The following is a 23,527-nucleotide window of genomic DNA, read 5'->3' as shown; positions in this document are numbered from 1 at the left end:
AATAAAGGAAACAGATGTGTCAGAGAAAAGACCAGTTGATGAAAATAAATAGGCTCCAAGATAAAAAAAAAAAAAAAAAAGAATTAAAAAGACATGGGCCGACCAGGCCTCTAACCAAGGTATCTAATAACCAAGAATGATTTTCAAATCAACACAGGATACTTGGCCCCAGCACTTACAAGAGAAAACAGTGTATAGAAATCTGTTACGGCTGAAAAAGGACCTAGCAATCACAAATCCCAATGGTACCACTGAGGACCACCGAGCTGCCTGATCTGTGCTAGTGACATTCCTATGACATCTATGGTGAGAGAATGCACAGCTGCTGCTTTGCACAAAACAAGGTATCTAGTGTTACTAACTGAAGATGCTGCCTCTAAATATAGCACAACTGTTCAGGCAAATACGAAAAACATGCCATGGGGGAGCATTGTGGTAGAAGCTGGGGAAATAAAATGACTCTGATTCTTCTGTATTTCAATTATCTCCCTATTCTGAAGAATAAACGGAGATGAAAACATTCCAACTGTTTTTTTTTTTTTTTCCTGTTGACCAGTATTTTCTAGTTAGTACCATGATAGTCTTAAACTGAATTTTCAGGTTCATTGTCAAAAGAGAAAACAGCTGTAAGATCATTGTGTACAACTAAGTCAGCACAGCTAAGAGTTCTTTTCCTACCAAATCATAGCTAAGAAGAGAGGCTGAATAACATTTATTTTATTGCAAGTCTAAAACTGTCCTGTAGCCTTAAGTGTTTTCTTCCTAATGGTGATATTACCCAAAGTTCTCTATAGGTTTAATGCAATGCCAATCAAAATCCCAACAGCATTTCTTGTAGAAATAGATAAAGCAATCATGAAATTCATATGGAAAAACAAAAGACCCAGAATAGCAAAAGCAATTCTAAGCAGGAAGTGTGAATCAGGAGGTATAGCGATACCAGATTTTAAACTGTACTACAGAGCAATAGTAACAAAAACAGCATGGTACTGGTACCAAAACAGGCAGGTGGACCAATGGTACAGAATAGAGGACACAGAGACCAATCCACAAAATTACAACTTTCTTATATTTGATAAAGGGGCTAAAATCATGCAATGTAGGAAGGATAGCATCTTCAACAAATGGTGCTGGGAAAACTGGAAATCCATATGCAACAAAATGAAACTGAATCCCTTTCTCTTGCCATGCACAAAAGTTAACTCAAAATGGATCAAAGAGCTTGATATCAAATCAGAGACCCTGCACCTGATAGAAGAAAAAGTTGGCTCCGATCTACATATTGTGGGGTCAGGCTCCAAATTCCTTAATAGGACACCCATAGCACAAGAGTTAATAACTAGAATCAAGAAATGGGACTTACTCAAACTAAAAAGATTTTTCTCAGCAAGAGAAACAATAAGAGAGGTAAATAGGGAGCCTACATCCTGGGAACAAATTTTTAGTCCTCACACTTCAGATAGAGCCCTAATATTCAGAGTATACAAAGAACTCAAAAAATTAAACAATAAGATAACAAATAACCCAATCAACAAATGGGCCAAAGACCTGAACAGACACTTCTCAGAGGATGACATACAATCAATCAACAAATACATGAAAAAATGCTCACCATCTCTAGCAGTCAGAGAAATGCAAATCAAAACCACCCTAAGATACCATCTCACTCCAGAAAGATTAGCAGCCATTATGAAATCAAACAACAACAAGTGCTGGAGAGGATGTGGGGAAAAGGGTATCTTGTACATTTCTGGTGGGACTGCAAATTGGTGTGGCCAATTTGGAAAGCAGTATGGAGATTCATGGGAAAGCTGGGAATGGAATCACCATTTGACCCAGCTATTGCCCTTCTCGAACTGTTCCCTGAAGACCTTAAAAGAGCGTACTACAGGGATACCGCCACATCCATGTTCATAGCAGCACAATTCACAATAGCTAGACTGTGGAACCAACTCAGATGCCCTTCAATAGATGAATGGATTAAAAAAAATGTGGCATTTATACCCAATGGAGTATTATGCAGCACTAAAAAATTACAAAATCATGGAATTTGCAGGGAAATGGATGGCATTAGAGCAGATTATGCTAAGTGAAGCTAGCCAATCCCTAAACATCAAATGCCAAATGTCTTCTTTGATATAATGACAGCAACTAAGAACAGAGTAGGGAGGAAGAGAAGGAGGAAAAGATTAACATTAAACAGAGACATGAGGTGGGAGGGAATGGGAGAGAAAAGGGAAATTACATGGAAATGGAAGGAGACCCTCATTGTTATACAAAATTACATATAAGAGGTTGTGAGGGGGAAGGGGAAAAAAAACAAGGGAAAGAATTAAATTACAACAGATGGGGTAGAGAGAGAAGATGGGAGGGGAGGGGAGGGGGGATAGTAGAGGATAGGAAAGGTAGCAGAATACAACAGTTACTAATATGGCATTATGTAAAAATGTGGATGTGTAATCGATGTGATTCTACAATCTGTATTTGGGGTAAAAATGGGAGTTCATAACCCACTTGAATCGAATGTATGAAATATGATATGTCAAGAGTTTTGAAATATTTTGAATAACCAATAAAAAAAATTTAAAAAAAGAAGAGTGGACTACAATAAAACAGGTTTAATCAGCTTATAATAATAACATGAAAACTCAAAATAGTAGTTGATCATGAAAGCCAAAAATGTGTGTGTGTGTGTGTGTGTGTTTCTTTGATAAAGTTAAAATAATATTCCATTACTTTTTTCTGAGATTATCGACTCTATGATTAGACTCAATAGCCACCAAATTTTGGGGTCAGAAACCTACCAACTGCACATTTTTCTTTGCACTCTTCCAGACTTTCAAATCGATTCTGATTTCCTTCACAGCCCCCATATACAAATTCTTCACATTGCTGAGTGAGAATATTGAAAAAAAATCTCTTCATCATCGCTTTGCATGGCCCATCATCCGCCTTCAATGCACAAAATGAATGCATCAATTTCAGTGGTGGCAACTCAGTATCTAGAAGGTAAAAATGGAAAAATAAATAAATAAATAAAACATGCAATGTAAAAAAACATGTACTCCTCCACCAAAGCCATAATAATGTTCTCTCATTTCTTTTCATTTCTTTTTTAATATGTTCCTATTTTAGGGAAAGTATGACAACAATAAAACAGGCTCATTGGAAAAACATGACAAGTTATTTAGTTATCCAAAAGGTAAAGTTAATAAACCCACTAAATGAGATTCACCTTATCAACTGTTAAAGTTTATTTTTCATCAACTATTAAAGAAAATATAGTATATCTTTTTTAGACTCTTGATAATTATAATTAATTAAATATTTACCAGTTGATAGACATGGAATTCAACAGTGACAATAAGGCAACTTAACTAAGAGAATGTTGTTCATTCACTTGAATAGAGACCTCTGCTTTTGACTCAGGTTTTACAGACAAATGCTAATGGGCATTTTTTTTTTGAGTTTTTTTTTTCCTAATCCATATGTGTGTCACTTTTTACACATGAAACATCTTTAATAAAAATGTGTATTAATGTTGCAAAAGTTCAAACACATCTTTCTGTTTTAAATGAAATGAAGAAATTTCTTGACCTTGAATTATAAATTTGATTCCCAAATATTTACTTATATTAGTCACAGAAAAATTTCCTATTATGGGAAGGATACTCACAAAAAAATGAAAGTTTTAAAATTATATATTTTTTATCAAGTCCAGTAATATTAATTAATAAATACCTAGTCCTGTTTACAGAATTTTCCAGTGAGATAGCTTTAAAATTATAGTTGGTTGGGGATGGGTTGGGGATCTGGTGGTCAAATCATAAAAATTTCAGTTAGTCAGGAGGAGTGAATTCAGGAGCTCACTTGAACAGCATGGTCATTCTAGCTAATAATGTAGTTTCTTATTAAAAAATGCTGAAAGTGGATGTAAAGTGTTCTCACCACAAAAATAAAAAAATGGTAACTATGTGAGGAAAGGCATGGATAAATGAGCTAGATTTAATCTTTCCACATTGCATATATACTTTAAAACATTATGTTTTTCAAGAATTTTTTTGTAGTTGTAGATAGACAGCATGGCTTTACTTTTATTTGTTCATATTTATGTGGTGCTGAGGATCGAACCCAGTGCCTCACACGTGAAAGGCAAATGCTCTGCCACTGAGCTACAGCCCCAGCCCTGAATCATCATGTTATACACAGAAAATACATATCATCTCATTTATCATTTTTAAAAACTGAAAAGAAACTAAAAAATAAATAAATAAAATTGTGATTGGTGCAACTGAATAATGACCAAAGGATGCTATAGAGTACTTTTCAGATATTGTCTATGTATTGAGTGTATGTACACACACACACACACACACACACACACACACACATACACACAGATTTCTATCAGAATTTTGTATCTTTGTGCTGTTTGTTATATGTGACAGTGATTGTTTATGGATATGTAAATTTTCTCTTAACTACCAATACAACCTTTAAAACCTTTTGATCACCATTTTGATCTATTTGATAACTGAATTGGCATTTTTGTCTTCAAATAAAATAAATTGAACTAACAGAATGATAGAATAATAAATTTTTCAGACCCCAAATTTGATAAGATAGACCTAATGTATGACAGAAGATTGTTATGATAGAGAAAAACTTTCAGCACCAAACACCATTGTTGTGGACTCCCTTATTAATAAGCTATAATATTGGTCAAACCTTTAACTAAATTTGAGTTCTGTGTATTTGAGCATTTGCATTTCAGTTTTTCTGGGTTTCTGTTCAATTGGCCAAAAGAGTTTTGTGTTTTTGCTAATATACTTTTTTTTTTTTTTTTTGGTACTAGAGGGGTGCTTAACCACTGAGTCACAAATAGCCATTTTTAAATTTATTATTACCATTTTAAAAATTTTGAGACACTCTTGCTTCAGTTCTCTTTCTTCAGCCTCTCAAGTCACAGATCACAGCAATAAGTCACCATACTCAGATGCCAATATAGTTTTTGATTTTTTTTACTTATAACGTGGTGTCATCAAGTTCAATCAATATACGTAGTATTTGCAAATAATTCCATCATAATGAATTAACAATTCATTAATGTATACTAGTTTTAATTTCATTTGCTTTTTTCTATTTCTTTATCTAATATTTTATGCTGATAAACTTGTCTGATAAATCAATATTGTCTCCCAAATGTTTCTGTGGCATATTAAGAGTTTCTGATCAGGCAGGAAGCTGAGGTAGGGGGATTGCAAGTTCAAGGCCAGCCTTGGCAACTTAAGAAGACCTTGCCTCAAAATAAAGAATAGAAGAAGCTAGGTATATATCTCACTGATAAAGCAACCCTGGGTTCAATCCCTAGTAACACACACACACACACACACACACACACACACACACACACATTTTCTGATACCTAATGCTGTGCATTAAAATTCATACTTCTCATTTTCTTTAAAGACTTTTATTCTTCCTTGATATTTCTGTTTTTTAAAAATTTTATTCAAAAATATTTTCCTATATATTTTAAAACATTAAGAATTTGTATTTCAGAAGGTTGCTGAATATACTTTCCATAGATAAATATCCATATGTAAACAAAAATGACCTGTGGGGAGAAAATATTTTCTCCCTTTAAATACTGATTATTTGATATGATATGTTTATAAATAATTATAAATTCTGTTCATATTCCCTGTCTTAAGAATTTTAGAATGCTATAACTCATATTTTGAATTGCTAAGCTATGAAAACCTAGAGTTTTGCCTAAGGACCCAAACTGATATATTTGATTTACAGGAGACCAACCAGTTAACTTAAAGTATTGGAACTATGAGCTTGTATGCTCTGCACACATTTTGGGAGTACTGACAAAATTTGTCCTATTGATATGATAAATATCTGATGTCAGAATCAGACCTCAGAATTGCTTAAATACTTTAAAGAAATGAACCAGGAATAAAAATAGCCTGGCATTTTGAATCTTATATCTATAAACTGTTAACTCAGAAAATTTTACAGGTCTTCTCATAGAATACTATGGTTTCTCATTCCCAAATAAATATGACTTTAGAACTTTAGAGACTCCAGTAATTGAAGCAGTGTTTCAGGTAGACTCCTTTAGTAAAGATCGACACCTATGATATACACAGGTAAACACATAATACTCATGTTTCCAAATATATTCAGGAAAAATATTCTTATTACTCAAAGATTTAAATGAGATTCATTTGCATTAATAGTTACACTGCTTTCTCTCAATATAGATGATAGTCCTTATCATCCAGCTAAATCTTTTACAGCTCTCCTCTGGAATCACCTGCCCCAGATTCAGCCTGCTATTCAATAACTTCACCACAAGAGTGTGTCAGCATACCACAAAGTAAAAGATTGCAAACCAAAGTGTCCTTATGTAGTTATTGTAACAACAATAGCTAATATTACTGAGTAATTACTCAGTACAAAGAGCTACACACAAAAGGCATTCTAATACAAATTTTTTAAAATAATTATATCATTTGATGATCACAAGTTTCTGAGGTTGACATTATCTTCATTTTACAAATTATAAAGTAGCATTGCATAAATTAAGCATATTTCTCAAAGTAACACTATAAGTGATGGATGTAGCATTAACTCCCAAGCAGTTTTACAGTAGATACCTCACTCATTCTTAGTATCTGTGTGATACTGTCACATACCTTTATGACTGATATTATGGCATAGATCTAATTATAAAAGTTTTACTCAATTATTTACACTTTTCTTAAATTTACTTTATGAAATAAAAATAGTTTCAACAATGAAAGGTGATAACTCCCTAGCAAATGGCTAAAGAAACACTATCAACTTTAATTGACTGTATTTATTAATATCATTCCTCTTATTATTCCTTACTGCCACGCACAGTTTAAGGCATTTCTTACAGAAGTTTTGTATTAGAATACCTTTCCATGCATTGACCTTGTGACCCACACCTAAGCACAGCATCCCTAAAATGGAGGAGTATTTCTGTGTGTTGTCTGACACACAGTGCTTCACCACTCCACTTGAAAGAGAAGGCAGTCCTCCCTGTTTTCCATTGCTTACCTAGATAAATCATTTGAATATCAATAATCCTTTGCTGATCATGTATCTATTAGGCATTGTGGCATCTCAGCAAGTGAGCAGTAGATTGGGTAGCAGCAACTCCTCTCATGCAGTGTGTAAACCTTGTAGACTTACATAAATATCTGGGAGATTCAGAGTGCCATGCAAGTCTGTAACAGGATGCCTACCTGAGGGAAGTAAGGCTAGCTTTCCTGAGACTTGAAATTGAGACCTGAAGAAAATGTCTGTAAGTTGGGATTGTTTGCATCAATCACAAGGGGCAATATCATAGTAATTGAATCTTGGGTAGCCACACACAAAAAATTATGGTTTGCATTCAACCATTTTTGTAGTTGATTCCAGGTATTTTGTGTTCCACAGTTAGTTGAGAATGTATCCTGGGATGTTGGATCAAAGACTCAATAAACTATCTGGTGCCTGAGGAAATGTCACATCCTGTCTGTTAGAACTCTCATCCTTGGGTCACTCCTCTGGGAATCTAGAGCTCTGAGGTAACAGAGGCCACCTGCCATTTGGCTCTCTGACTAAAGAATTCAACTTCTATGAAAAGGAACAGTACAGATAGGTTCTCTTTGACAGGAAAGTGTACCAGGTGCCTTTATGCTGTTTCCAACCCTGTGGAAGTAAGTATGACAACACTTACTTGAAATTTGGAACACTGGAATTCAGAGGGTTTAAATAACTTTTAATTTCACAAAGGTATGAATGGAAAACCACTTCTGTGAACACAGGCCTGCTCAGTTCTAACCCTGCTGAAACATATCTGCCTTTCTCTAAATGTGTTCTGCTAATCTTGTGTCTCCTAGTCCAAAGCCTTAAAAAAATCAATACTTTTATTTATTATTGTGTTTTCTTATCAAGAAGTTTATTCTACATCCTCATCACTGCTGTTTGGGCTGACTTTTTTTTTTTTTTAAGTCTACAATTGGCGGTGAGAGAGGTAGAAAAATTCTGCATATTTTCCTACAAATGATAGTACCTTATTTCAATGAAACAATATATTTCTATAAAGTGATGGTATGATCTTGGCATAATGTGACAAGTTTTATCTCCAAAATTGAATTCATTCAGATGTGGTATCATGGTGTTGCAAGGTCAATGAAAAATAAAACAGAAAAACAAAACAAAACTAAGACTATGTAACAAATAAGCCAGGAGGTCTTCAAGTCTATGCTATAATCAAAATTGTTTCCTTTCCATCTATGTCAGCAAGGTACCTTGTAGTAACTTTAAGATTTGACTTGATTATTGACGGCTAATTCTGGTTTCCTGGATGACTGTGGCATCAGCAACAGTTTCCTGCCTGACCGTGGGCAGCTCCTACATAACTAGCATACATTTTTTCAGTCCTTCAAGAGAAACTGGACAGAGAGAACACTGGGAGCCCTGGGACCCATTCTCTTTGTACCTCCCAAGGTGAGATTGCCTGTCTTTATCTTGTTGGGATATTGTCCTCGACATCCTTTGTCCCCCTAACTTTCAGGATGTCATTACTTATCTCATTCCCATTTGAGAAAAGAGTTAAATAAAGGACTAAAAATCATCTCATAATGTCCACATTCCTATTGTCCAAACAACAGAATGGTTTTTATTTTCTTGAATCTCTAGGAAATTTTTATAATACTGTATTTCCATGCCAAGTTCTGTACACTATATTATACTGAAATGGCCTGTCAACCCCCAGGCTACCCTGTGAAACTGTGAGATCCTTAAGTATCTGGTCTCAATCATTACTGTTTGCTTTGAACCAACCCGTTTCAGGCACACACACACACACACACACACACACACACACACACATACAAAATGTATTCATACATCTTTGTTAAAAGGGAATACACTGAAAATCATCAATTTAAAGTGGTTAGAGATGTAAAATTGAAATATGTATTTATGGAAATGTCTATCACAAACTACCAAATAAATGATAGAGCTATCACAATATTAATATTCTCTATTACCAATAGTTTGAGATGCCTGTCAATAATTTACTAATTTGCTACAAAATATAACCTTTTACATAAAGTATAAATCTAGATAACAAATGATATGCAGCCTTTTTCTTGTTCTATTTTTCATTATAAGTATGTTCATTTTTATACTCAGAGTTTTTTTGGGATTGGGACTAACTTCCATTACAAGATCCTGTGGAACTCTGCCTGACTAGATTCTTACATTGTATTCATTTCTGAAATTCTCTTTTTGGAAATATGGGCAATAAGGAGAGAATAGCTAAAATCTCCAGTATCTGTAGTTTCCTTTTCCTTCCCACACTACTTTCTCCCAGCTAAACGATGGCATCATGTTTCTTCAGCACTTTGCTCCCTGCAATATTTCAGAGAGACTTCAGTGTTTAATATTGTAGCCCAGAGACTTTCTTGCTTTGGTAATTTGATTTAGGACTGAGTTTAAAAAATAATCATAAAACATATAAGAGGTGTCCAAAGGGAAATAAGACTTAAAAAAAAAAACAAATTTTCCTACATGAAGGGAAAAAAAACTTGAGAAGTTTGACCAACTAAACAAGATAAATGTTTGTAACATTTTACCTGTGATATTTGTATGTTCTTCCTCTTCCTCAGGAACAGCATTAAGAGGCATAGGGGCAAGACTAAGCAGCAGACATACAGAAGCCCAAAACACGTGTTCTTTCTTCATTGCATAAATCATCTCTGAAATACAAAAGTCAAACATACCCAGTAAATACAGTGCTGATGTGAGCCCATCTCTAGCCTTGCTGGAATGCAAATTTCTGTGACTTTAAATACATACACGTGTACATCTCTAAGATCATGTATGCCATGAATCATATTTTAAATGTGTAGGATACATTTAAATTTACGGAAAAAACCATTATTAGTAAATAAAGTTAACAAGTATACAGGTCATATTTCAACACTGAAAATACAATTTCAAGGGGCAGTGACTAAGAGCCATGGATAACTGCTAATCTGAACAGCTGTGTGTATTAAGGTCCATTTCATGTGCAATCATACTTTCCATAGTTCTTACAGCTATTCTTATTTTTCTTGCATTTTTCTGTTATGTTCTTAATGCAACTTTCAGTTAATAGTTCTTTCTCCCTTTGCTCTGAGCCCTCTTTTAAAGAGGAAACACATTTTCAGAAATTCCAACTTTGTTTCCTTTGCGACATATTTGTTTATAACTCATTTCCTAACCAGGTTTTCTATGAGCTACCAGACAGAACTGTAGACCCCCAAAATGATTAACATTTCAGCCAGTCCCCTTTGCCTGTTCATCCTCCCCAATTTAGACTGATCTGTTTTAAGAGTCTCACAGAAAAGTGACTATAAGTAGTGAGCTAACCTTCTTACCCTTGAACGGAAACAGATTTCAGCAGGAGAGTGAGGCTTTTCCTGTTCCAGAATGATTTAAAGGTCCAGAGCAAAATAATAATGGGAAAATACAAGCAGCTCTTAAAAACAAAATGAATTCTCCTTTGAAACTAAAGGTGAAAGGAAATGTGTAATGTTCATGCAGCAGAAAAAGAGGAAAGAGGTAACACGTGCTCATGTTCAGCCACTGATGCCTGCGGAGTCAGGAAGGAAAGCAGTAAACACAAGGACAGGGTCAGATATTCCACCCAAGGCAATTTAGAGACTTCTCTGGGTTTGTTGTAGTCACAGACATAGTATGCACCATTATGCGAAGGAAAGGTATACCATTGAATTTAGGCAGTCTTAAATAAAAGAGTAATAAATTCAATTTTACTTTAAGCTTCCTTAAACAATCACTGTGAAATGTATGATTTGTTTTCTCATGACACATGGGAAAGTTTAGCATATATCTGATGTTTAGTCAGTGGCAGGATTATATATCTTGTCATAGCACACTAAGTGAATCCACAAAATATGTGTGCTTGCATACATATATACACATATATATATAATATATGCTTATGTGATTGTGAAGGCTCTTTCTACTAAACTGCTCAACATCATCTTATTTTTTTATCATCTTATCTTTGAAGACATTTTTCAGTTTTTCTATTTCCATTTGATTCTATGATATGCAATCCTGCTATACCTTGAGTATAACATGAAGCATTTTTTTTTTTTTTTCATTACATGGCTCGAATTAGGTAGAGGTTGAGTGCTTGGTGAAGAATTCAAGAATTAGGACTCCAAATCTATGAAGTTACTATCTCTAAAAAAGGAAGCCTAACGTCTTCACCAAGTTTAGTCATTAAGTTTTTGGTTTCAAAGATCCAAAGTAAACTTGAACAAATTTAAGTCAAAGATAATTAGACTTTATTCTAGAAAATGGGACCCATCTGGGAACTAGAGGGTAGGTACATGTTGCATGACAGAAACAACCAGAGCTAGGACACTACTGCTATTCCTCTTGCTGCTAAACGATTTGCAAGGTTTTATTCTCCCACTGCAGCACAACTTTTTCTACATAGTTGGAAACGTGGTCATTTGCCATTTTTGAAATTTTAAACCACAAAGTTTCATCCATCCAAATAGTGTGAATACTCTTTATATCCACTAGGGTCAAACAATTCATAGTTTCAATTTGTAAAAAGTGCCACACTTTACCCTAATACATTTGAAGTGAAGCACTCAGGAGAACTTCATGGATTTAATGGGCCCTAAATAAAATTTAGTGGGCCCTTAACCAGTCAGGAATATGGAACAAGAAAATGTGTATGTGTATGGAATTATGTTTTAGGGGTGGAGTAAATGAGCATAGTTCCCTGAAGGAGGGGATTGTTGCTTCCAGAAGGAAGAGTGTCAACAGGCAAAGCACTGTCTATATACTACAGCACACTATAGCTAAAATAATTATGAGGATGATAATATAAACAATTTTGTTGAGCACAGGATCTATTGACAAAGAGTTTTTAAAATGGAGGTTTTATGGTTGCAGAGTAAATATTTTGAGGATATGTCTTTACATGTAAAGAAATAATTTATCTAAAATTCAATTGAAAATGAATTTTTTTTCCTTTTAATAGACTTTTTTTAATAAAAAAAAAAATTTACAGAAAATTGGACAAAGTTGGGTGGGAAGCTGGAAGATAGGCATTTGCTTTTTTATAACATTGGATCCAGGTGAGACATGCTAGGAAAGGTATGTGAAATGCTTTTAACTAATAAACAGTACAACCGTTTCCTAGGTCTGTCTGTCTACTAGAGTTGATGTATAATAATACTAGATTTAAATCTAAATCATTTCTAAGTGGTCTTTTGTTGGACAACCATTTGATTGAAACAAAGGGGATCTAGATGTCACATTTGGTAAAAAATGTTCTCTCTTCAAAGTCCTTGTATGCTTGTTCTCAATACTTTTGAAGGGGGGATATTAATTGTTTCCACTATCAACTGATGGATTACTATTATTATTTTATAATCACATTTACCAATGTGATCATCTATGCCATTTCTGTTACAGCATACTCATTCTAACAGCAGAACTGTGTTATGATTTTCTTCCACTAGTGTACCAGCTTCAGTGTTTCTCAATGAATCCTGGACCACTGCCTTTTCTTTCACCACTGATAGTTGCTCCACATTTCCCACTAAACTCTAGGCCAATATTCAACTGCCAGTTGGTGTCAGGTCCAGGACGCTATCCAACTCAGCAGTGTTTTTCTATTGACCTCATATCTTTGTTTTATTTTCTTTTGTTCAAATTAATTGCCTTGAGCACTCTAGGGCTCTTTAGAGAATGTTCAAAACTCTGAATAAATCTAAGCAAAATGTGGTAGCTCCACATAGTTTCTTTCAGAACCTTTTATTCTTAGTGTTTCCTTTGTAGTCACTTCCAATGTACAATGAAATCCAGATGTCTTGGTAAACTAAACGTCTTTTCATCTACAATAAAGGAGCACACACCTTGGCTGGAGTTTCTACTTGACCAATGGTTTTCTCTAGAGGCAGGAGCTAGGCAAATTCAAATGTGAATTCCTTCTCAGATTTCACTCCCTTGGACTAAAAGATGGTTAAAGGCCCAGTGAGCTCAAGATCAACCAGTTTCATCTTTCATTCTCCAAGGTATTCCATTACTATTCCATTTTCCCAGCATCTTCAAACCCTGCTATGATATATCCCACACAAGCATTTCATTTTAAATTCCTAGTGTTATCTAACACAGTTTTCCTGCTTTAGATTTATAAAATAATTTAAAAAAACAACATGTAAAGAGTGTACAGAGACTTTATAAACCTGACATCATCATCATCATCATTATCATCATCATCATCATCATCATCCTCATCATTTTGGACCAGGGATTAAACCCAGAGAAAATTAACCACTGAGCCATATGGCTAGTCCTTTTTAAAAAATTATTTTATTCCCTGACATTCTTAAAAACATCTTTCATTAATATGGTGCATTTGTCACCTTTAGCATACCCAATATTAATCCATTATATTAATTGAAGTCCTTACTTGAAGCAGGTCTCTTTAGTTTCCACTATTCCTTTTTCTGTTCTAGCATCCCATCCAGAATACCACATTACTTTCAATTGTCATCTCTTCTAAGGATCCCCTGGATGTGGCAGTTTCTCAGACTTTTCCTTGTTTTAAGCGTTCTTGGCAATTCTGAAGAATGCAGAATTGGCATTTTGTAGGATACGCCTACAAATTTGTCTGATATTTTTCTCATAATAAAACTATGATTTTAAGTATGGGGGAAGAAGATCATAGAGTTAATATGTTATTTTTATCCCATTATACCAAGGGGCCACATTCCAACATGACTTTTGACTGTTGATATTGACTTTGATCACTTGGTTGGGACAGTGCTTGTTAGTTTTCTCCAGTGTGAAGATATTTCTGACTCTCTCCTGTCCATACTATTCTCTTTGGAAAGAAATCACTACATACATCACACTTCAGGAGTGGGGAGTTATGTTCTCTCTCCTTGAGATCAGAATATGTATTAAAATTGTCTGAGATTCTTCTGGAGCAGGTATTTGTTCTCTTCCACTTGTTAAATTATTGAAAGCTTTATTTTTATCTGTATGAATTAATGGATATTTGCTTTATATTTTATATCATCATAAAATACAATGTATATTCTTTTTAAAGTTGTCCCCCAGCTTTGATCAATATGAAAGAGCATTGAGCTGTCTCCTATACTTATTTACCACAGCTTCATTAATGTGGGTTTTCAATTTTTTTAGTGTCTCTTTATTTTCTGTTGCTACAAGATACTCTGGGCTCATGTTGTTAGTTTCTATCTCAGTAACAGAGGCAGCCATTTATCTAAAGAGACCTAATTCCTATCATTGGAGATTGATGCTAAAAAAAAAGTTCTGGGCACTTGGTATGTTCATTGTTACTGGGTGTCACTTCTTTTAGGCCCTCTCTTAGACAGTAAAAGAAATGCCTTTGTATGCTGCCTTAGGTAGAAGGCAACACTATATTTAAAAATATCTATGTCCTCTTCTGTGGCTGGATTTTTCACCAACATAATGGCCTCAAATTGCATCCACATTGATGCAACAGCAGGATTTTATTCTTTATTAAAGCTGAATAATATTCCATTGCTTATGTAGTAGATGTTTTTCTCCATTCATCTATTGAGGAATACTTGAGTTGTTTTGACTATTTTGAATAATGCTGTAATGAAAATTGGAATGCAGATATGATTCTGATATCAACTGTTTTTAGAATGTTCCTAGAAATTGTATTGGTAGATCATCTAATAATTCTATTTTCATTTTTAAGTAACTTTTAAATCAGTTTTCATTGGTGCATTATAATTATATGTAATAATGGGATTCATTGTTGCCTTGCACATAATTAAATCCATCTCATTGTATAGTACTTTCCCTGTTCCTCCCCTCTTCCCTCCCTTGATCTGCTAGCTCTACTTCTGTGATTGCTGTTAGTATTTTAATTAATGCACTATATGTGTGTGTGTGTGTGTATGTGTGCGTGCGCACGCCTGCATGTGTGCTGGACCTGTTGTGGTACATGGACATAGAATAATTTGGTAGATTTAAATCTGTGATAGTTCCAAATGCCTTGCCCTCTTCACTGCTTTTACTCCTTTGACCTCCCTTCTATGTTTGTGACATCCCATCTTTTTTTTTTTTTTTTTTTGTACTGAGGATTGAACTCAGGGGCACTAGACCACTGAGTCACATTCCCAGCCCTCTTTTGTATTTTATTTAGAGACAGGGTCTCACTGAGTTGCTTAGCACTTTGCTTTCTGCTGAGGCTGGCTTTGAACTTGCAATCCTCCTCCCTCAGCCTTGAGGATAAGATGCTCCACAACATTAATTATCAGGGAAATGAAAATCAAAGCAATAATGAGGTGCTGCCTCAGCCTCCAGAGCCGCTGGGATTACAGGCATGCACCACTGCGTCCAACTGACATCTTTTTTTTATTCCTTTCTTTTCTTTAAAAGTTATGAGAGAAAACATTTGACTCTTGACTTTCTGAGTCTTGATTACTTCACTTAGCATGATGTTCTTTATTTTCATCTCACCAGCAAATGACATAATTTTTCTTTCTTCTTTACGGCTGAGAAAAACCCCATGGTCTTCATCTAGTTGGTCATCTGTTGATGGGCGTCTGAGCTGGTTGCAGTTTGGCTATTGTGAATTGTACTGCTCCAAACATTGGTCAGTATGTATCACTATAGCATATAATATATTATTTTAGTTTTTTTGAATAAATACCCAGAGGTGGGATACCTGCTTCATGTTTTTCCCCTTCCTTTGGGGAATCTCCATACTGCTTTCTAGAGTTGTATTAATTTGTGGTCCTACCCACAGTGTATAAACATACTTTTTCTCACACATGTTTACCAGCAATTATTGTTGTTGTATTCTTGATTGTTGCCATTCTCTATGTAATGAGATGAAATCCATGTGGTTTTGATTTTATTTCCCTAAAGACTAAAGTCATTGATCATTCTTTTCACATATTTGTTGGACATTTGCATTTCTTCTTTTGAGTATATGTTTAGATATTTTTCCCATTTATTTATTTGGGTTATTTATTGTATTTTGTTGTCTTTTTTTTGGTATTTCTTTGTATGTTCTGGATATTGATTCCCTATTGGAAGAGTAGCTGGAAAAGGTTTTATTCTTTGGGTAGGCTCTCTCTCATGTTCTTGTTTCATTTTTATGATGAGCCTCCACACCATTTTCTATAGCTGCTTCATCATTTTACATTTCCACCTAAAGTGTGCTAGGGCCCCAATTTCTCCATATCCTCATTAACACCTCACCTTTTAATTTTTTATGTTAGTCATATAAACAAATATGAGGCAGCACCTCATTATTGCTTTGATTTTTATTTCCCTGATAATTAATGTTGTGGATCATCTTATCATATACCTTTTATCTATTTGTATGTTTTCTTTGAAGGAAAACATGTTCAATTTCTTTATACAATCTTTAATTTATTTATTTATTCACTTATTTATTGTTTTTATTGAGTTGAAGGAGTTTCTTATGTATTTTGGAATTAATCCCTTATCAGGTATATAATCTAAAATATGCTCTCGCTCTTTTGTTTCTCAGCCCTGAGGTTAATGATATTGCTCTGGCACATACTCTCGCAGTGATGTGCTACCTTTCCCAAATCAATCTGGCCAACTGATCATGGACTGAAGCCTTTAAAACTCTCTGCTTATGATAATGACAACAAAGTTTGAGTAGGTATCAACAAATTCAGTGTTTTTGAGCATCAGACTTACTGCCAGAGACCTCTGAGCAAGTTAAAAATCTTACTGCACCTCAGACATGAGAACACCATGGAATCAATGATAGTATTTGAATGCCAAATATCAAGCAAATAAAAAATCTATATATATATGTTATATAATCTCATAGATACAGATCATCAATAACTATAATTCCTATTTTCATTACAAATTCCTGAGAGGATTGAATATATTCATTCAACTAATGTTTTGTACTGTGAGTTCAAACCTTCAAACCTGCTATTTATTCAATACCACGTGTGATCTCAAGGTCAGCCAGGTTATTTAGTCTTAGGGAATATATATATATATATATATATATATATATATATATATATATATAAACTTTTACTAAGGTATGATTATATTTATTGTGATGCATGCATATTTGACATAAAAACAAGCAAACATTAAAATTCTTTTATGGTAAAAACACCTTAGTCCTAGCCCTCTTCATCTTCTTTATTCCATTACTCCTTCTTAGAGACAATTAATCAAATTTGTACATTTTATTCCAGCATTTTTATATGCTTTAAGTACATGTATACTTTTACATATTACACATAAAATTAGGATGATGAGCATTATGTAAGTTTCTATAAAAACTTTCAAGAGAAGATCTTATAAGGTCTGTAAGATCTCTTTTTTTTTTTTTCCTTCAGTAAGATTTATTATAGGAGAAGCACTCAGAAATCAGGAGAAAACTTAATGTAACTCAGTGTCTAATAAATTATTCCAAATGAGGAGAAAGATTCAACATCTTTTATAGCACTCAGAATTCTCCTGAAGAAATGTAGCCATCATTTCTTTTCTTTCTTTCTTTCTTTTGGCCCAGGGGCACTCAAATGCAGAGTCACATCCTCAGCCATTTTTTTTTTTTTTTTCACATTTTATTTAGAGACACGGTTTTGCTAAGTTACTTAGGGACTAACTAAGTTGCTAAGGCTGACTTTGAACTCATTATCCTTCTGCCCCACTCTCTCGAGCCCCTGAGTTTACAGGTACGCACCACTGTGCCTTGCCCATTTATTTCTGTTTTTATAGATAGTAGAGTTAAATGTAAAAGAAGACCTATACATGTCTGAGTTATGAAGGGATGTGGATTCAGTCTAGTAAAAATTGCACATACAGACCTAAATGAACAGAAATATATCCCTTGTTCATGGATAAGAAGATTTAACATTAAGATGGCAGAATGCCCCAATTTGATCTGCAGTTAGTGAAATCCCTTTTAAATCCCCAGCATTTTTTGTTTTGCTTTTTAAAGAAATTGACATGATAATGTTAAAATTCATGTGGAAATTCAAGAGATCAAGGATAATCAAGATAGTCTTACAAACAAATGAAAGACCCACCTTGATTTCAGAACTTAACTAAAAGCTACAGTAATTAAGACAGTATGACAATGATATAGGATGCACATGTACATTAATGGAAAAGAACTGAGAGTCAATAAAAATACCCATATGCCTATGGTCATCTGAACTTTGAGAAGGAGGGGGTCAAGACTATTCCAGGGCAGGGGGAGAAATAATCTTTGCCACAGATGATGCTGAGATACTTGAATAGGCTCATATAAAAGGATGAGATCAGACCCCTCCCATTACCATATGCAAAATTAACTCAAAATAGATCAGTGACCTAAATTCAACAATAAAACTTGCAATATGTTTCAAAGATGTAGAAAACAATCTTTGTGATCTTGTGTTAGGCTAAGTCTCTTAAACATGACACCAAAAGCAAAATAGCAAAGGAAAAAAACCAATTGGATTCAATCAAGTTTAGAAACATTTCCTACAAAATAATTTCTCTAGAAAGAAAAAACAGAGGCTGAAGAAAAGCAAAGATAATTGAAAATGATATATCTGTCAACAATATATGATGAAAATATCGTCAAATGTTTCAATCTCAAATTAACAGTGAATAGAAAATATTTGAGAAAAATCTCTCTATAATAATAACATTTACAGACTTTTATTTCTTGTTATTTCCTAAGGAATCTGTATAAGAACTGATTACATAGCATTTATATCATGTTAGATATTATAAATAATATAGAGATTTTTGAAAGTACATGGAAGGAGATATAGAGATTATATGCAAACACTATGCCATTTTATATAAGGGATTTGAGCATTTATAGATTTTAATATCCTAAGAGGTCCTGGAACTAATCCCTCACATATATACAGATATTATTATATATGTGGAATTCTTATTACAACTCAATGATTATTAAAGATACATAGCCCAATTTTAAAAATGGGGAAATGGTATGAACAGACATTTCCTTATAGAAGATATTCAAATAAACTATAAAAATATGTAAAGATGCTTGACATAATTAGTAGGGGAGTCAAAATCAAAATTATGAGAACCTACTTCACACACATTACAATGTCTGTGATCAAAAAATCACATAACAAGCATTGGAAAAGATTCCACTTTTAAGTAGTGAAATGATATTATGTGTCCACATAAAAACATGCACGTAAAAGTTCAGGACAATAATATTCATTAGCCAAAAAATGAAATCAATCCAAATATCCAGCTGATAATTAATAAGTAAAATGGGCTATATCAATACCATGAAATACTAAGGAGTTATGTCCTGATGATATTACAACATGGATGAATCCAGTGAATATTATGTAAGTGAAAAGAACTAGTAGTTTATGAGGTGTCAATGATAAGCAAATCTTATTTATTTACTGCTGAGGGATGATGGTATTGGGTGAGAGAAGTAGTTATTTCATCTAGTTTCTTTTCGTGGTTTTAAAAAATGTTCTCAACTTGGATGGTATTTCACATTGAGAGATTGGATAATGTTCTCAAACCCTGTAATTATACTGCTAAAACCATTAAATTGAACTCTTTAAATGGGTGAATTATATGTTTTACATGAATTGTATCTCAAAAAAGCCATTTAAAAAGTAACAAAAAAAAAGGAAAGAAAGAATATATGTTCCCCCCTCTAATAGCTTGTCTTCTCATTCTGTTGATTATGGATTGCTCCCTTTGTAGAAAATTTTGGTGTAAGTAGTTTCTCTTGTTATTTTTGCTTTTGTAGCATATGCTTTTTAATCTTACATCTAAGAAACCATTGTCAGAATCAAGGTCAAGAAGATTTTTCTTTAAATTTTTTTCCATAAGTTCTTCAGTTTCACTTTTTCTATAATAACCAAATTCATAGAAGCACAGAGTACAATACTGGTTCCAGAGTCTGCAGATTGGGAAAAAAAATGCAAGTTTTTCAGTGGCTACAAAATTACAGTTATGCAAGAGGAATAAATCCTAGAGATCTGCTATACAAGTGATTACTATAAACAACAGTGTTTAATATTTCGAAATGTAAGGATATATCTCAAATTAATTATTCTTACAATAAACAGAACAGAAACTAGGGGACACACACACACACACACACACACACACACACACACACCTTTGAGAGGTGTTGGATTGATTTGGGGTGAATGGTTATCTTGAGTTTTTCCATGTATTCAAACTCATTGTTATGGTTTGTATATAAAATGTCTCCTAAAGATTCAAGTGTTGAAGTCTGGTCCTCAATGCAGCAATATTCAAAGGTGGGGATTTTGCAAATAATTGGATCATGAGGGTTCTCACCTCATCAATGGCTTAATCTATTGAGGGATTCATAGCTAAATGAACTATAAGGAGTTGATGTGAAGTGTAGGACATGGAACTTATTTGAAGGTGTGGGTCCTTGGGAGTACCCTTCGGGGTGATACCTTATCCCGAACCCTTTTCTCTTTCTCTGTTTCCTGGCAGCCATGAGGTGAGCAGCTTTCTATTGCCACATCCTTCTGCCATAATGTTCTGCCTCATCTCAGTTCCAAAGCAGTGGAGCTGGTCAACCATGGACTGAAACCCTGAAACTGTGAGCTAAAATAAAATTTTCCCCAGTTTAGTCTTTTTGCTCAGGTATTTTGTCACAGCAATGAGAAACTAACACACTCACCAAAATATTCATATTAAATATGGGCAATTATTTATACATTAGTTAGATCTCTATAATATTATTTCAAAACACAACAGATTATATGAATAAATCTACATGGAAACATATTCATCTATATTAAGCAAAACATGACTTCTTATGTATATCTCTAACTCTATTCTATAACCACATAAATCATTCTAACCTACCTTTTTGATTAATCTATAAATTCCTACTCCAACAGTGAGAAAACAGACTATCACTATCAACTCAGCCACTTAATTGTTCATTTCTCATACATATCTATGCCAGTATTAGAATTATTAATCCATATCTTCATAAGAAAAAATTTTGTTAATAGCAGTGCAGTGTTTATGTGCAGTTCTTTTTCCCTTTACATTTGGATATTCCACTCATTTCTAAATTATTTGAGCTATACTAACCCCCATAACTACTTCAGTAAGGTAGTTTCATACATTTGTAATATAGTATGATTTTCTTGTCACAGAGTGTATTCTTCCTGGTTGTCCTGATCCAGGAATGCACAATGTCATTGATTCATCTATGTAGTATCATAGAATAGTTGACTATCTAAAAATTCCTGTACTTCCCCCATTCACACATCCTTTTTTCTTTTCTAATCTCTGGTGATCTTTTTATTTTCTCTATAGTTTTGCCTTTTCCAGAACGTCAAAGAATTATAATCACGTAGTATGAAGTCTTTTCAGATGGTGTTCTAATATCAGTGATACACATTTAAGGTTTTTCGATATCTTTCTATACCTTGATAGCTCTTCATTAGTTTTATACCACTAAGTAATATTCCATTGTGTTATTTTACCACAGTTTGCTTACTTATATATAGATGGCCATCTTGGATTCTTCCAGTTTTTCTTAATTATGACTAAAACTTCTATAAATATGTGTTTAGTGTGTATGTGTGGACATAAGTTCAAATCAGTCAGACTAATATCTAGGAGAGTAATTGTTGGATCATATGTTAAAACTATGCTTACCTTTGTAAGAAATTGATGAACTGCCTTTAAAAATAGCAAAGCCATTTTGTATTTCCATTTGCAATAAGAGGACTTTGTTACTTACACCATTGCCAGTGTTTGGGCTGCTGTTTTCTTAGGTTTTAGCTATTCTAATAGGTTCTTCTTCTACTTCATTATTGTTTCAAGTCCCAATTCCCTGATAATAGTGATAAACATCTTTTCATGTGCTTATTTGCCACCTTATATCTTCTTTGTTCAGGTGTCTGTTCAAATCTCTTTTACATTCGCAAATGGTATGTCTTCATATTGTTGAATTTCAAGAATTATTTTACTCTTTTGGATATATGCCTTTTATCAGATATGAGGTTTGCAAATTTTTTTATGGGGGGAATCACATATTATATTGTTTTCAGTGACTGTCAGGATGCAACACTCAGTGTACTTGGTTTTGTGGGATTTTTGTCTTTTTATTTATTTATTTTTTCTGGTTGTGCATCACATCACACTAGTGTACTTGGAAATTCACTGATTTCGAAAAACATTTACTAGATGTCACAAATAGTTCTATATCTCAGAGTCCATCTGTTAGAAAGTACAATTGGAATATTTTCCTTGATATTTTGATTTATGTTTCTTGACTTAACATTTACGTTTTTCTGCAGATGCATAATATTTTTACTTTATTTTTTTCATTTGGTTTATATTGCTCTGTCCGGGAAACTATAGCATCACTTTAAAACTATGGTTTATCAATTTAAATTATTTTTTCCCAAATTTTGTAACTCTTAATCTAATCTTATTTTAGGTTTCTCAGTATAGATGCTACTTTAATTGTACTTATGAACCCAACACTGATGATTAATCAGTGGCTGGTCTTGTTCAGAACAACAGTATTCTCAGTTAAAGATCTCATAAGTGAAAAACTTTTTAAAAACTTTGTCAAATATCATTTGTTACACCTGATTTATCAAAATTTGTCAAAAATGCTTCAGGAATTTATGTTTATCAACTGCAAAGAACTGATCTATTACAAGGAAAGTTTAACAGATGAGAATTGACTTAGTATCTTTAAAAACTGAAGGAAATATAAGAAATTTTTTTCATGATCTTTACAATTAAGTATAATTATCATACTACCATAATTAATGCATAGTCTGATTACCTCTTTCTGATGTATTGACTTCAGAATTTCTTGGTAAAATCCCTTTAAATTTTTATTTGCCTCAGAAGTTGCTTAAACCAGACTAGATAATATAACTGTGCTAGTGAGTAGTTGCATGTGATACCAGGAGAGATTTGAAAATACAGGCAAAGCCTGGTTTCTTGAGGAATTTACACTCTAACTTTCTGAAGGATATTCCTACAGAACCACAAAACGTAAAACATACCATATGATATGTGCTCTTATAAAACCCAAGATATATGTAGAGACACCAGAAAACAATACTATAAATGGAATAACAGCATAATTCAGAGGATCAGATTGAAGCTATGAATAGGGAATTATTGGTAAAACTACACAGAAATGGAACAGTATGAGAGACTTTTGAGTTAAATATTGATTAAATCAAGTAACCAAGCTGATAAAAGATATAAGGACAGAGAATTCAAGGTTATCCTGAGTTTGTGCTAGTCATACAATAAGGAACATTTGAATAAGTCCTATTTGGTGTGCATATTAGGGATACATTTACTTCTGGACACATTACATAGTTATAGCTTTTCCACAAGGACCTATCTGAGGGCCATTAGA

At 33.7% G+C, this 23,527-nt stretch overlaps 1 protein-coding gene across 3 annotated transcripts in view; it reads right to left on the bottom strand.

Moving 5' to 3' along the window:
• The window catches only part of Tfpi (tissue factor pathway inhibitor), a 77,302-nt gene that overhangs the window by 26,806 nt on the left and 26,969 nt on the right, over positions 1–23,527 (bottom strand). For 2 of the 3 annotated variants that reach the window (XM_076866259.2, XM_076866261.2), the window contains exons 2-3: positions 9,669–9,791; positions 2,805–3,002 (exon numbers count right to left, since the gene is read on the bottom strand). In XM_076866259.2, coding sequence (XP_076722374.2) covers positions 2,805–3,002; positions 9,669–9,789 — 319 coding nt within the window. In that variant the 5' untranslated portion in view covers positions 9,790–9,791. Of the gene's footprint in view, positions 1–2,804; positions 3,003–9,668; positions 9,792–10,454; positions 10,528–23,527 lie in introns of those variants that run through there. The other variant, XM_076866260.2, reaches the window with a different exon arrangement.

This window comes from Callospermophilus lateralis, chromosome 9 (assembly GCF_048772815.1).
Source record: "Callospermophilus lateralis isolate mCalLat2 chromosome 9, mCalLat2.hap1, whole genome shotgun sequence".
NCBI lineage: Eukaryota > Metazoa > Chordata > Mammalia > Rodentia > Sciuridae > Callospermophilus > Callospermophilus lateralis.
This window is presented reverse-complemented; position numbering and strand designations above follow the sequence as displayed.